Source organism: Diaphorina citri, unplaced genomic scaffold (genome assembly GCF_000475195.1).
Source record: "Diaphorina citri unplaced genomic scaffold, Diaci psyllid genome assembly version 1.1 scaffold555, whole genome shotgun sequence".
In the NCBI taxonomy this organism is placed as follows: domain Eukaryota; kingdom Metazoa; phylum Arthropoda; class Insecta; order Hemiptera; family Psyllidae; genus Diaphorina; species Diaphorina citri.
In genome coordinates this window covers 285,209-299,759 of record NW_007377989.1, presented here as the reverse complement: position 1 = coordinate 299,759, position 14,551 = coordinate 285,209, and the positions used below count along the sequence as shown (strand labels likewise).

Below are 14,551 nucleotides of genomic sequence, written 5' to 3'. Positions count from 1 at the left end.
TTGATAGGTAGGGCAAATATTGTATCTTAGATAGTAAAGGGCCTGTCCCGTTTGTAATTATAAATAAATAAATAAATAAATAAATAAATAGACCGACGAGTAACAAGGTCCCCACCCGACTGCCCTCCCAAAGTACCTAACTTTGACAACACAACAACGAAGTTCAAAAAGAGGAGGAGCCTAGTCCCAAATCTAGGGGGAATTTTCCCCTCTTACTGCCTTTGAACCAAACAAGTTTAGCATCGTGTGAAAAGCTCAGTAGCATCGTTTAGAAAGCTCCAAGTTCTGAGGCATGCGTAGGACATATTTCCCCCACTCTTGATTCTGATTTGGCTCCTCCTCTTTCTGAACTTTTCAGAGTACTACCAAAGTTGGGTCCCGAGGGTGGGATTCGGGTGGGAACCTTCATGCTAGACAGGTCTGGGAAGCTTGAACAAACCTCTCGCAAATTTTTTTCTGAAACATTTCCCCCACTCTTGATTCTGATTTGGCTCCTCCTCTTTCTGAACTTTTCAGAGTACTACCAAAGTTAGGTCCCGAGGGTGGGATTCGGGTGGGAACCTTCATGCTAGACAGGTCTGGGAAGCTTGAACAAACCTCTCGCAAATTTTTTTCTGAAATTTATTTTCTTTTTTTTTCTCCTTCTACCTAGGTATTTATTTTATTTGATTTCTTTTCTTTGTGTAAGTATTTTAATTTTTAATACCTTTTTTTTATTTCCTTGGACTTTTACTGAATATTAATTTTCTAGTGTGCCCCACGCTTCTTTGGGTAAAAAATAAAATACTGGCCACTGTCCTTCTACCTAGGTATTTATTTTATTTGATTTCTTTTCTTTATGTATTTTAATTTTTAATACCTTTTTTTATTTCCTTGGACTTTTACTGAATATTAATTTTCTAGTGTGCCCCACGCTTCTTTGGGTAAAAAATAAAATACTGGCCACTGGCCAATAAATTTATTCTTTTTCAAACATTTTCATTTTTTCTTCTTCCTTTTTTCAGCAAATAGGAAGCCTGAAGCTTTGTTCTAAACCGTTGCTAACTTTTCAAAGGTCCAATCATTATCTATTGTAGTGTTATGGGAAAGGACCTTGGAATAGGTCCTTGATTTCAATACCACCAAGTCTAGATTAACCGGTCTTGAAATTTACTTCCCATTTCCATTCAAAGAATCAAAAATTAATTGAGGGGGAGGAAAAAATATAATAAACTTGAAAATATACTTACCTAGTACAAAAAAATAATATCACAGATTTTGTCTACAATACTACGACTTAAATTTACGGTGTGTTGTCACTGGGAATTGTAAATCCGCACAGAAAAGTTACTCTTATGGGAAAGGACCTTGGAATAGGCCCACTTGATTTCAATACCTAGTCTAGATTGACCGGTCTTGAAATTTACTTCCCATTTCCATTCAAAGAATCAAAAATGATTGGAGGGGGGGGGGATATAATAAACTTGAAAATATACTTATCTAGTACAAAAAAAATTAATATCACAGATTTTGTCTACAATACTACGACTTAAATTTACGGTGTGTTGTCACTGGGAATTGTAAATCCGCACAGAAAAGTTACTCCAACATGGTAGATACAGAGCTGTAGTTTTCTCTCTTCATTTTTACTTTCTATTACTACAGTTGGAGTAAACTTTCTTTTCGTCGAAATGAAAATAAAAATAATGACTATGAAACACATTCTATACAAGTGTACATGATGACGAGGGGAAAACTAACTTGCAAATAAATATAAATTTCGACAAAATTTTAGCAACATAAAATTAAACGTTCTAATAACAATTTCAATCAAAGGTACACAATAGAGGTAGGTACACAAAAAATTACGATATTCATTGTAAGATTTTTCGTTTTTTTTCTTAGGTAAACTTCTACTGAATCGATGATATTTACCCAAAAAATCGATTCTAGAGATCTCAGAAATAAATGGTCATGATTGTTGTTATCAGAACGAATCACTTTATGGTGCCAAAACTGCCTCAATAGACAAGAGTTTATAACTTTCTTAGGTAAACTTCTACTGAATCGATGATATTTACTAAATCGATTCTAGGGATCTCAGAAATAAATGGTCATGATTGTTGTTATCAGAACGAATCACTTTATGGTGCCAAAACTGCCTCAATAGACAAGAGTTTATAAAGGAAGGTCAAGGAAAACTGTCCCAATGATAGACAAAAGTTTGGTTTAACAATGGCCGGAGCACACTTAGAGATTAAACTAATATAAATAAAAATAAAATAAAAAATCTTAGATTAAGCAAATCTGATTGGCTAAAAATATTGAAATCCACCAATCAGATTCCCTAATCCAAGATTTAAAGTTAATCATAGTTTAACCTTTGAGTGTGGCCCCAGCTCTAAATTTCCCAAGGAAAATTACCTGTTTTTCCGAAGGGAAAACTTAAACCTGGAAAACATATTAATGTCAAGTTCTAAAAATGAAAAGTGAAATAAATAATGCGAATTCCCGAGGGAATCGTTTGGCGAAAAATCTGGCTGTATGGTGGCATGTGGGAAAGACAACCGTACAATGTACCCCAGTGTATTACATCTCCCGTACAATGGACCCCAGTGTATTAGATCTCTAGTACAATGTACCCCAGTGTATTTACCTGACTGCCTCCAAAGCATCCACCATAGCATCCTCAGACCAAGGTGTCGGGTTAGACCGCGACAGCTCGATTCCTTCCCGTTTACATCGCCCATACAAGGTGCCACTAGGTATTCCATATTCAGCACTGGCGCGCTGTACGGTTGTCTGCCCGGAGCGGATTCCCTCCAGTGCTATCTCGAGGTCTTCAGGTTTCCAGGCGGTGGGCGAGGCGTTGAACGGCTGAGTTTACATCGCCCATACAAGGTGCCACTAGGTATTCCATATTCAGCACTGGCGCGCTGCACGGTTGTCTGCCCGGAGCGGATTCCCTCCAGTGCTATCTCGAGGTCTTCAGGTTTCCAGGCGGTGGGCGAGGCGTTGAACGGCTGAGCCAGTCGGATCCCCTCCTTGCGAGCGATCTTGTACAGGGTGCTACTTGGAATGCCTGCGAGAGAGAGAGGAGGGATTTTATTAGAGACAGTTTCATCCAAAAGTTAGAGGCATTTATAGTGATTGAAAAAAAAACAATAAAAAATGGACCCTACAGGTGCAAAACCTTTGAACAAATCAGAAGGTGCCTTTGTGACGTGTTCTTTACTTGTACACAAAGAGAACCGGTTATTTTCTGAAGATTTGATACAATAAAAAATGGACCCTACAGGTACAAAACCTTTGAACAAATCAGAAGGTGCCTTTGTGACGTGTTCTTTACTTGTACACAAAGAGAACCGGTTATTTTCTGAAGATTTGATCAAGTAGTACAGATTTTATTAGAGGCAGTTTTCTCCAAAAGTTAGTGGCATTTGTAGTGATGTAACACTGTCCTCGGAGGGTTGGGCTTCCCAGTTTTTTACTTCTTCTTATTCTTTTCCTTCTACATTGGAAATACCATAGCCATAGAGATAATATAGATATATTACTTATTCCATTAAGTACTCACCATACGCTTTGCTCGCCTTATTAGCGGATATACTCCCAGCTCGCAACGCGTCCAGAGCAACATTCAATATCTCCTCGTTCCAAGACTTGGTCGGGCCTTCCTTCTTCGGTGTATGTATGCCCAGATTGGAAATACCATAGCCATAGATAATATAGATATATTACTTATTCCATTAAGTACTCACCATACGCTTTGCTCGCCTTATTAGCAGATATACTGCCAGCTCGCAACGCGTCCAGAGCAACATTCAATATCTCCTCGTTCCAAGACTTGGTCGGGCCTTCCTTCTTCGGTGTATGTATGCCCAGACGATGAGCCCGTTGCCATAGCGTGGTAGACGGTATGCCATACGATACAGAGGCCTTGGTCAGACTCATTTGACCGGCGCGAAGAGCTTCGAGCGCAGCATCCATGTCCTCGTGAGTCCAGGTCTTGGTTACGGTGAGTGAGCCCGCCTTGTCCGTCTCTGATTACTCCAACATGGTAGATACAGAGCTGTAGACGCTGAAGTTTTCTCTCTTCATTTTTACTTTCTATTACTACAGTTGGAGTAAACTTTCTTTTCGTCGAAATGAAAATAAAAATAATGACTATGAAAATGAGCTTAAATTGCGAGAAGCTTTCTAGAATAGAATAGAATAGAATAATATATATATATGTTAATCCTGCTGGGATAGGACTGAAAAGTCCTTTTACCTCAGCAGTCTAACCTAGGTCTCAAGAGAGGCAGGAGGGAGGGAGAGAGAGAGGGGGGAGGAGAGGGAGCTGACGAAAGAAAGAAACAGACTTCCCTGAATTTTCCCGGTTTTCCAGTCTGGTAGACACCCTGTACAGTTCCCTCTATTAAACCTCTTCTTAAATAGTGCCTGCCTGCACGATTGTAGATAATATACTGGAAGTTGTCTTGAGATTTTGTGATCAATGACAAAGGTTCATCAAACTCTGGGTGTACTCACCTCCGTCGGAATAGTTCGAGGAAGGCAGTAGACCGAGTAGTTCAGGTGTGATCATCATGATATTTATGTTCTTCATTGAATAGTACTAATAAAAAGGTCTATAGTTCATTGAACTGCGGGTATACTCACCTCCATCGGAATGGTTCGAGGAATTTGAGTGACTGTTCATTGCAGGCGAGAGTCACATCGACAAAGGCCTCGGTCCTGAGCAGATGATGAAACACCGAGGTCATATTGGACTGGTAGTTGTTCCAGCGCAGGCAATAGTGCTGGTTGGCACCCGCCATCGCGATCTCTTTGGGCTGAAACAGAGAAAACAGGTCCCAGGTTAGAAATCGTTCATTTCACTTGTGAAATGCAACAGGCAACATATCAAAAGTGTACTGGTGAAAGTCGACCAGAAATCAGAACCCTAATAGAATAAGGAAGGAAATCCTCTATCCGAAACGGAGCATTTATTATTCATTTCACTTGTGAAATGCAACAGGCAACATGTCAAAAGTGTACTGGTGAAAGTCGACCAGAAATCAGAACCCTAATAGAATAAGGAAGGAAATCCTCTATCCGAAACGGAGCATTTATTATTATTTTTTATTTTTTTTAATTGCTACATGGATAAAGAGTAAGCCACAATAATTACGTATTCGCGGAGCGCCGGCGGTTCGCGAAGGTCTCAAGTGGTCCACGAAGTCTTCCCAAGAGAAAAGTAGGGTCCGTGGGAAATCATGAAATTCAAAAGTGATCTATGGCTTGCGATACCATCTCATCACCGTTGCATCCTTTTAATTCCTCAGGTTTTCTTTCCACACCCCCGCAATACCGCATTTAGAAGTCCATCTAATAACCTATTAACTGCAAGATGACGCTACCATCTGTACCTCAACTTGTTGAATAAACGAGTAGGTACTTATACTTGGGACTTTTCAAATAAGCGAGACTTCATTGCCATCATCACTCCCCCCTAATTCGCCCTTTAACACCATCTGTCTCCCTAATCCCCCCCCACAAACCTCATGTCTTCATGACGATTATCATCCCCCCCCCAACAGATCCCCTTCCCGACCTTGCAATCCTCCTCCCCATTCCAGCAGTTGTTTCATTGTACCGTATAATGTAGCAGTTGTTTCATTGCTACGAAATAAAAACGGAGATGAAACTATCATCTTAAAATAATAAGAGTCTAACATCGTTATTTTGAGGGGGGGTGTAATTTACCTGCAATATCGCGGTGTCTAGGGGACGCATGCTGCGAGGTCTGTGTTTGCTGGGACATCTCCAGAGTACACACAGGTACTGGCGTAGCGGTAGGCCCTGCTGGAGTAGCCTCTCCCATGTCCACTTCTGATCCGTCAATCACAACCTGAGATAAGACAAAAGATTGAGGTTAGGGTTATAGGGTTATGCAGTCTCGAAGTAATGCAATGCAGTTCCGAGGAAAAAAAAAGTTTACAGGACACAGTGAAAGAGTAATAAACAAAAATGGACGCAGCACACAAGAGATCAAGAAGAGACCGAGTTAAAATAGGGTTATAGGAAGCCTCACGTCACGTCAGTCCAAAAATACGGCGTTTAGTTTTGAATAAATAATTTAAATAGGTATAAAGTCAAGATTTCAGCGATATTTCTTCATGGTTTTTTACTATCTCAACTGGGCCGGCCGGCCGGTCTTAAAATGATAAATTTAGTAACTTTTTCTTGAACTCAAATATTTCATAAGAATGTTCAGTTCAGAAGGGGCTAAAATATCGTATCCGATTTTCTTTTAAAAAAAGTTTGATAGAAGAAACTGTAACTACGAAGGTCTTATCGTCCCGAAATTGAAGAGACAAAAAGGGCAAGATAGGAGAAAGCCAGCCGTTTCGAGAAGCCGAGAAAGAACCTTATGGGCCGAAAAAGTCCTGAGAATTCAGTCAAAATGACGGATACTCAACTGACCTGTGTTTGTAGCGTAGTGAGTGAGGAATGGGCAGAGGTAGGATTCTAAATCGACGCGAATATCAGCACAAAAGCGAAAGGCCAATTCTGATTACACAAGAGATATGGAAAATGTTGGAATAAACAACACTTTAGCAACGTAAAAATAAAAAAATATGAAAGAAATCCAACATGAGCGAAAAATAAAAATGAGAACGGACTCAAAAATAAATCTAAAAATAAACAAAAAGGAAGTAGAATATTGTAGAAAAAACAAGGGAGAGCGCACAGAGGCTCGAGGGGAACTGACAACACAAAGAATGAATAAAACACGCTGAGAAAAGGGAAGTCTTTTCATCTTTGAATAGAAATGCCCCAGGACCTTTGGGTTCGGTGAATAATGTTTCGAAGATTGGAAAAAATATGTAGAAAAAAATATTGATAGATAAATAAGAAAAATGAAATCTGGAAAAAAATTGCGAGAGGTTTTTTTAAGCTTCCTAGGCCGACGAGTAACAAGGTCCCCACCCGACTGCCCTCCCAAAGTACCTAACTTTGACAGCACGATGCTAAACTTGTTTGTTCAGAAAGAGGAGGAGCCTAGTCCCAAATCTAGGGGGAATTTTCCCCTCTTACTGCCTTTGAACCAACCAAACAAGTTTAGCATCGTGTGAAAAGCTCAGTAGCATCGTTTAGAAAGCTCCAAGTTCTGAGGCATGCGTAGGACACATTTCCCCCACTCTTGATTCTGATTTGGCTCCTCCTCTTTCTGAACTTTTCAGAGTACTACCAAAGTTAGGTCCCGAGGGTGGGATTCGGGTGGGAACCTTCATGCTAGACAGGTCTGGGAAGCTTGAATAAACCTCTCGCAAATTTTTTTCTGAAATTTATTTTCTTTTTTTTTTCCTTCTACCTAGGTATTTATTTTATTTGATTTCTTTTCTTTGTGTAAGTATTTTAATTTTTAATACCTTTTTTTTATTTCCTTGGACTTTTACTGAATATTAATTTTCTAGTGTGCCCCACGCTTCTTTGGGTAAAAAATAAAATACTGGCCACTGGCCAATAAATTTATTCTTTTTCAAACATTTTCATTTTTTCTTCTTCCTTTTTTCAGCAAATAGGAAGCCTGAAGCTTTGTTCTAAACCGTTGCTAACTTTTCAAAGGTCCAATCATTATCTATTGTAGTGTTATGGGAAAGGACCCTGGAATAGGTCCTTGATTTCAATACCACCAAGTCTAGATTAACCGGTCTTGAAATTTACTTCCCATTTCCATTCAAAGAATCAAAAATTAATTGAGGGGGAGGAAAAAATATAATAAACTTGAAAATATACTTACCTAGTACAAAAAAATAATATCACAGATTTTGTCTACAATACTACGACTTAAATTTACGGTGTGTTGTCACTGGGAATTGTAAATCCGCACAGAAAAATTACTCCAACATGGTAGATACAGAGCTGTAGACGCTGAAGTTTTCTCTCTTCATTTTTACTTTCTATTACTACAGTTGGAGTAAACTTTCTTTTCGTCGAAATGAAAATAAAAATAATGACTATGAAACACATTCTATACAAGTGTACATGATGACGAGGGGAAAACTAACTTGCAAATAAATATAAATTTCGACAAAATTTTAGCAACATAAAATTGAACGTTCTAATAACAATTTCAATCAAAGGTACATAATAGAGGTAGGTACACAAAAAATTACGATATTCATTGTAAGATTTTTCGTTTTTTTCTTAGGTAAACTTCTACTGAATCAATGATATTTACCAAAAAAATCGATTCTAGGGATCTCAGAAATAAATGGTCATGATTGTTGTTATCAGTACGAATCACTTTATGGTGCCAAAACTGCCTCAATAGACAAGAGTTTATAAAGGAAGGTCAAGAAAAACTATCCCAATGATAGACAAAAGTTCAGTTTACCGATGCCCGGAGCACACTTAGAGATTAAACTAATAAAAATAAAATAAATCTTGGATTAAGTAAATCTGATTGGCTAAAAATATTGAAATTCACCAATCAGATTCCCTAATCCAAGATTTAAAGTTAATCATAGTTTGACCTTTGAGTGTGGCCCCAGCCCTAAATTTCCCAAGGAAAATTACCTGTTTTTCCGAAGGGAAAACTTAAACCTGGAAAACATATATTATTAATGAAAAGTGAAATAAATAATGCGAATTCCCGAGGGAATCGTTTGGCGAAAAATCTGGCTGTATGGTGGCATGTGGGAAAGACAACCACTCACTCCTATAGTTACCTACCACTTGTTTGAGGAACGCGACTTCATTCACGAGACAAAAATTATTATTATAAAAAGAAGGGGTGAACGTCACTGTGTAAAAAATAAAACAGCCATTTCTTAGCCATTGCAACATGTATTGGATTAGCAATGTCTAAAAGAACGACTTACGTCAGCATTCACGTCAAAATTGTGTCCCATCCATTGATAAAAGTTCACCTTAAGAAAAGTTTCAATTTTCAGCATTCCCGTCCGAAGTGTGTAGTGTCCATATAAAATTTTACCTTAGGGAAAGATTTCAAAGTGCAGCTTTTGGCATATAAAATTTTACCTTGGAAAGGTTTCAAAAGTTCAGCGTTTGGCACGGAGAGAGCGTGTTTAGCCTGTCGCTTACAAAGGCAGATAGGTGACCCCGTGTTCTCAACTGGAGTGGGAGTACATCTGGAGCTGGGCAGACGGATACTGTACGAGCATAATCTGGGCGGGAGGGCCGAGGTGTGAAGTTTGTGAGGTGGTGATGTGCTGGGCTTGGATGTTTACGGTTTGCTGTTGAGGTGGCGGAGGCGGGGGTTGAGGCTGCGCCTGCTGTTGTACTGTACGAGCATAATCTGGGCGGGAGGGCCGAGGTGCGAGGTTTGTGAGGTGGTGATGTGCTGGGCTTGGATGTTTACGGTTTGCTGTTGAGGTGGCGGAGGCGGGGGTTGAGGCTGCGCCTGCTGTTGTTGAGGTTGAGGGGTGTTTTGCTGTGAACATAGTAGGTAAGATGGAGAGGGAGATGTTAGCTATTGAGATTCAGAAGTTTATCCTGGAGAGGGGATGGAGAACAGAGCAGTGATTCCCAAACTGGGGTCCGCTGCCCCCCAATGACTTCAAGACCCCCGGGAAGATCACCTAAAATACAGAAAAGGGGCCGCGAAGCGTTCGAAATCTTTAGAAAGGGGCCGCGTAGAAAAAAGTTTGGGAATCGCTGGAATAGAGGATTGTGAAGGGGAGACTAAAAGAGGAAAATGTCGACCCCAAATAAAGTTGAGAAAATCGCAAAGTGAAAGAAGAAGACGAAGATAACTTCTATATTCCTTGCTGACTAGTGACTGACTACCTAGGACTGAAAATTTCCTTAAAAAAAAAAAAAAAAAAAAAAAAAAAATCCGAATTCGAATATTTAGTCCCCTAATCAAGACCAACATTAAGCACCGTAACCAACATTCAACATTTTAGCCTTTAAAGCCTCAAGACAACATTTAAAAGCCCCCTAACCCCACAGTTAACTCACCAAATTTGGACCATGTTCAAGAGACTATAAAGTATGGTCGGCTTTATATAAAAAAAGCAATATGTATAATTTCATCCAGGGGTTCTTAAAACCCTCTAATATCTTCAAGTACTTGGTACGTTGTTTTAGTGTCTAGGAATTCTAGTGATTTGAGAATCAGAGCGCATTCTCTAGTTTGATCACAGTATTATACTCCACAGGTCGTATCCAATACTACAAGATGAGCATACACACACAAGGACAACAAAAACAAATTAGAATAAAATATACTCTGTTTATACTGCTGAAATGAGACTGAAAAGTCCCTTTACTCCCGCAGTCTAAACAAGCTCTTTCGTTTTAGTAGGTCCTTTGGCTAAGGGAGCACTTAAAATGAACATTCAACAGTGAATACTTATTTTCAGTTCTTTGGCTAGGGGAGCACTCATTGGTCTTCGCTAAATGGAGGTTAGAAGACATTTTTTGAGCGAAGTTTTGGCTTTACTGATAGAAGAATGTGATTGGGAAGTTTAACATAAAATCCGCCCCGGGCGGAAATCGAACCTAGCGCTTACAAGGCAGACGCGCTACCAATCAAGCTAACTAGGCTATTCTCTGTTTATACTGCCTGGCGGAGAAATCGAGAACTCAAAAAACTTTCACAAAAAAAAAAAAATATTAGGACATTGAGGGCAACAAAAGAGTGGTAGGGGGTAGCCATAAAAATAAAATAATAACACTAATAATAACTCTGGACTCACCTGTGAGGTAGTATGGTGACTCTGCTGTGAGCTCTGCGACTGATTAGAGGGAGGTGAGGAGTGATGTCCCTCATGTCCCTCCATAATAGACCCGTCTCCTCCCTCAGGGTGATCAGCCTCGTATTTGACTCGCTTGAATCTGCCGTATAGGGACGAGTAGGGGAGATTGAAATGAATCGCTGCCTGGTTGATGGACATTTGACCCATCCTGGGAGAAGAGAAGATTTTGTTAGTTAAAAATGCGCCTCGTATTTGACTCGCTTGAATCTGCCGTATAGGGATGAGTAGGGGAGATTGAAATGAATCGCTGCCTGGTTGATGGACATTTGACCCATCCTGGGAGAAGAGAAGATTTTGTTAGTTAAAAATGTTAAAATAGATTTTTTTAAGAGGTTTGGTAGAGGGAACTGTAACTGCTAAGATCTTATCGTACCGAAATCGAAGAGAGAAGGAAGACAGGATAGGAGAAAGCCAGCCGTTCCGAGAACGAATATTATCCGTGTTAAGAGGTTTGGTAGAGGGAATGCTAAGATCTTATCGTACCGAAATCGAAGAGAGAAGGAAGACAGGATAGGAGAAAGCCAGCCGTTCCGAGAACGAATATTATCCGTGCAGGAATATAGAAATTGAAATAAATCTGAACAGTCAAGCAGTGTCGGTATTATGGGGCTGGTTTGTTCGGCGATAAGCTACTCGCCGATTTCGATGAAATTTGTCAGATAGATTCAAAGGAAATTCGTTCTTTCGGCACGATCTATCGTCTTCGTACTAAATTCTGACAGTGTCTAGACTTGCTTCGACTGCGGAAGTAACTGGCCTTTACAGTCCCGTTCTAGCAGTATAAATGAGGTATATTCTATTCTATTTACCTGACTGCCTCCAGAGCATCCACCATAGCATCCTCGGACCAAGGTGTCGGGTTAGTAAATTCTGACAGTGTCTAGACTTGCTTCGACTGCGGAAGTAAAGGGTCTTTTCAGTCTCGTTCTGGCAGTATAAATGAGGTATATTCTATTCTATTTACCTGACTGCCTCCAGAGCATCCACCATAGCATCCTCGGACCAAGGTGTCGGGTTAGAGGATAAATGCTTGTCATAAATGTAATTCCCCGCTTAATAAAAACTGCGCTGAATTTCATGACTGGACTTGAACTCGAACCACCAACCTCCAGATTCAAAGTAGAGAACGCCTCCGGCGTTAACCTCGCCTAGTGGTTACCTTCCCACTCAAGGGTCCATTATTGACACTTATTCGTTGTTTGGAGTTGATCGATGAAGCAAACTTACTTCAGTCTAGAGTGTCTAGACTTATGTAGGAACAAGTAATTTTTGTTCATAAATATGGGTCTATATATGTTTTAGTAGTGATATTACCTCGCACAGGCCTTTGATCTTGAGCTGGTCGGCTGTTTTGAGCAGGGACTGTAGCTCAGACTGGGATACATCTATTTCTCCCCTATACACAAACTCTATGATGAACTTGAGATCCGTGAAGCAGACGTCCTGTGGCATGATGATGGTGGGGTGCTTGCAGGGGTTCTCAATGAGAAGCTTCTGGAAGTAGGACGAGCACGCGGACAGTACCACCTGGAGGAAATGATAAAATTAAAAATATGTATCTAGGCGCACGGCAGTGCGCCAGGCCAAGTTCCGGCCTGAGCACGCCAGTGTGTATATTACACGAAGCATTTCGACGCATTCATCATTATCACCTGTTGAATACGAAATGCCATATTGCCACCCCGCAATAGAACGATGCAGCTACTCAACAATCTCAACATCGACATTGCTGTTCTTATGAATTTAGTATATAAAAAAAGAAAGAGATAGATAGATAGAGAGAAAGAGAAAAAGAGAGAGAGAGAGAGAGAGATTTGATACAGAGGGAACTGTAACAACTGAGGTCTTATTACTCTTATTGTCCCTAAATAAGAGAGAGGACATGATAGGAGAAAGCCCGTCGTTCAAAGAACGAACATTGTCCGTTCAGAATGAAGTTATCTCCGGGAGAGAATTAACCTTATCTGTTTAGGATAAAGTCCGCCCCGGGTGGGATTCGAATCCGCGACCCAGCGAATATTGAGATTCATGAGTCTTCGTCTCCCACCGGATATTCAACCCACATCTTTTGAATACTAGGCCCGTATGACAACCAATAACCGAATAGGGTATGAAGCGTATGAAGGATGCTAAGGACTTTAAGGAGCCTGTATTAAAAGAAAACGTAAAGATACAAGTAGAGGGATTATAAATTATAATGATAAAGAGGAAACGGAAAAAGAAGAAAATAATAAGAGAGTGAAGAGAAAGAAGAAAAAAAATGGGGAAAAAGATTAAGAAAATGAAAGGGGGGGGAGAAAAGTTGAAAGGGAAAATTGAAAAAAAAGACTCGGAAGAAGAAGAAGAAGAAGAAAACGGAAAAGAAGAAAAATAAAAGAAGACGTATAAAAAGAGGGTGAAATAACAAAAAAAGATGGGGCGAGAGAGAGAGAAGAAAGGAGCCTGTCTGAGTAAAAGAAAAGAGAGAACCAACATAAAAAAAGGGGATACTAAAAAAGAACACAAAAAGGGCAGAGGAAGTTGGAGAGGGAGAAAGAGAGAGAGCAAATAATATAAAAGAAAGAGGGTAAAATTGAGAAAAATAATAAAGGGAGAGAGAAAGAGAGAACCAGTGGAGGAGGGAGGATAAACAAAGAGAGTCAAATACGGAATATATAGGAGACTGGATGAAAAGGATGTATCCTTAAAAGCTCTGCTTAGATTTCCTAAAAGATAAGGAATTGGAAGGAATAACAAGGTTTTCCTGTGTTGACTCACCACCTAAATGGGAAGTACTGTATCTCTTCTCATCGATCTGATGAGGGACATACTACGGGATGGACATGCTACGACACAGAACACACGATTCCCGGTGGGTTACGATCCCCCATCGGGATTGGAGACTGGATGAAAAAGGACATATCCTCAAAATCTCTCCTTAGATTTCCTAAAAGATAAGGAATTGGAAGGAATAACAAGATTTTCCTGTGTTGACTAACCAGACTAACCACCTAAATGGGAAGTACTGTATCTCTTTTCTCTTCTCATCGATCATCGAAAAAATAAAAAATGTTGTATTTGTTATAAGTGCTGTTTATATACCACCCTCTAGCAGTATTACTCTTTATCAGAAATATCTTTTAACTTCTGTTCCAAGAACAAATCTACACTCCCCACTTTTTACTCACTTGAGTACTTGTAGAGAGAAAGAGAGAGAGACAGAGAGAGAGAGAGAGAGAGAGAGAGAGAGAGAGAGAGAGAGAGAGAGAGAGAGAGAGAGAGACATAAAATTGAACGTTCTAATAACAATTTCAATCAAAGGTACATAATAGAGGTAGGTACACAAAAAATTACGATATTCATTGTAAGATTTTTCGTTTTTTTCTTAGGTAAACTTCTACTGAATCAATGATATTTACCAAAAAAATCGATTCTAGGGATCTCAGAAATAAATGGTCATGATTGTTGTTATCAGTACGAATCACTTTATGGTGCCAAAACTGCCTCAATAGACAAGAGTTTATAAAGGAAGGTCAAGAAAAACTATCCCAATGATAGACAAAAGTTCAGTTTACCGATGCCCGGAGCACACTTAGAGATTAAACTAATAAAAATAAAATAAATCTTGGATTAAGTAAATCTGATTGGCTAAAAATATTGAAATTCACCAATCAGATTCCCTAATCCAAGATTTAAAGTTAATCATAGTTTGACCTTTGAGTGTGGCCCCAGCCCTAAATTTCCCAAGGAAAATTACCTGTTTTTCCGAAGGGAAAACTTAAACCTGGAAAACATATATTATTAATGAAAAGTGAAAT

General features: G+C 39.6%; 2 protein-coding genes and 1 long non-coding RNA gene across 5 annotated transcripts in view; all 3 read right to left on the bottom strand.

The window, feature by feature from the left end:
• Positions 1–796: 796 nt before the first annotated feature.
• Positions 797–1,449, bottom strand: LOC113467800. Its single transcript, XR_003391747.1, has 2 exons — positions 1,347–1,449; positions 797–1,092 (listed from the first exon to the last, which is right to left on the bottom strand). It is a non-coding gene; the product is annotated as an uncharacterized LOC113467800 (long non-coding RNA).
• A 1,182-nt stretch (positions 1,450–2,631) lies between these two features.
• Positions 2,632–14,551, bottom strand: part of LOC103510072 (protein bric-a-brac 1) — a 28,808-nt gene continuing 16,888 nt past the window's right edge. Inside the window, exons 9-12 of the mRNA XM_026824226.1 lie at positions 12,585–12,606; positions 3,741–4,011; positions 2,922–3,061; positions 2,632–2,781 (exon numbers count right to left, since the gene is read on the bottom strand). Coding sequence (XP_026680027.1) covers positions 2,632–2,781; positions 2,922–3,061; positions 3,741–4,011; positions 12,585–12,606 — 583 coding nt within the window. The remainder of the gene's footprint in view (positions 2,782–2,921; positions 3,062–3,740; positions 4,012–12,584; positions 12,607–14,551) is intronic.
• On the bottom strand, positions 8,023–11,768 carry LOC113467799 (mediator of RNA polymerase II transcription subunit 15-like). Of its 3 annotated transcripts, none has more exons than XM_026824225.1 (5): positions 11,719–11,768; positions 10,940–11,030; positions 10,695–10,811; positions 9,290–9,424; positions 8,023–9,158 (listed from the first exon to the last, which is right to left on the bottom strand). In XM_026824225.1, exons 1-5 carry the CDS (start codon positions 11,742–11,744, stop codon positions 9,102–9,104), a joined length of 426 nt encoding a protein of 141 aa, XP_026680026.1. In that variant the 5' UTR covers positions 11,745–11,768; the 3' UTR covers positions 8,023–9,101. The 3 variants fall into 3 exon arrangements, with proteins under 3 accessions (XP_026680026.1, XP_026680024.1, XP_026680025.1); XM_026824223.1 differs by having other exon boundaries at positions 8,023–9,273; positions 9,402–9,424; XM_026824224.1 differs by lacking the exon at positions 11,719–11,768 and adding an exon at positions 11,564–11,611 and having other exon boundaries at positions 8,023–9,273; positions 9,402–9,424.

Coding starts and splice junctions, on each gene's coding strand:
- LOC113467799 (XM_026824223.1), bottom strand. CDS start 11,744: ATGGTGGATGCTCTGGAGGCAGTCAG. Junction 10,812..10,939: donor TCAAGCGAGTCAAATACGAG/GCGCATTTTTAA, acceptor GTCAAATACGAG/GCTGATCACCCTGAGGGAGG. Junction 9,425..10,694: donor GTCACCATACTACCTCACAG/GTGAGTCCAGAG, acceptor CTATGTTCACAG/CAAAACACCCCTCAACCTCA.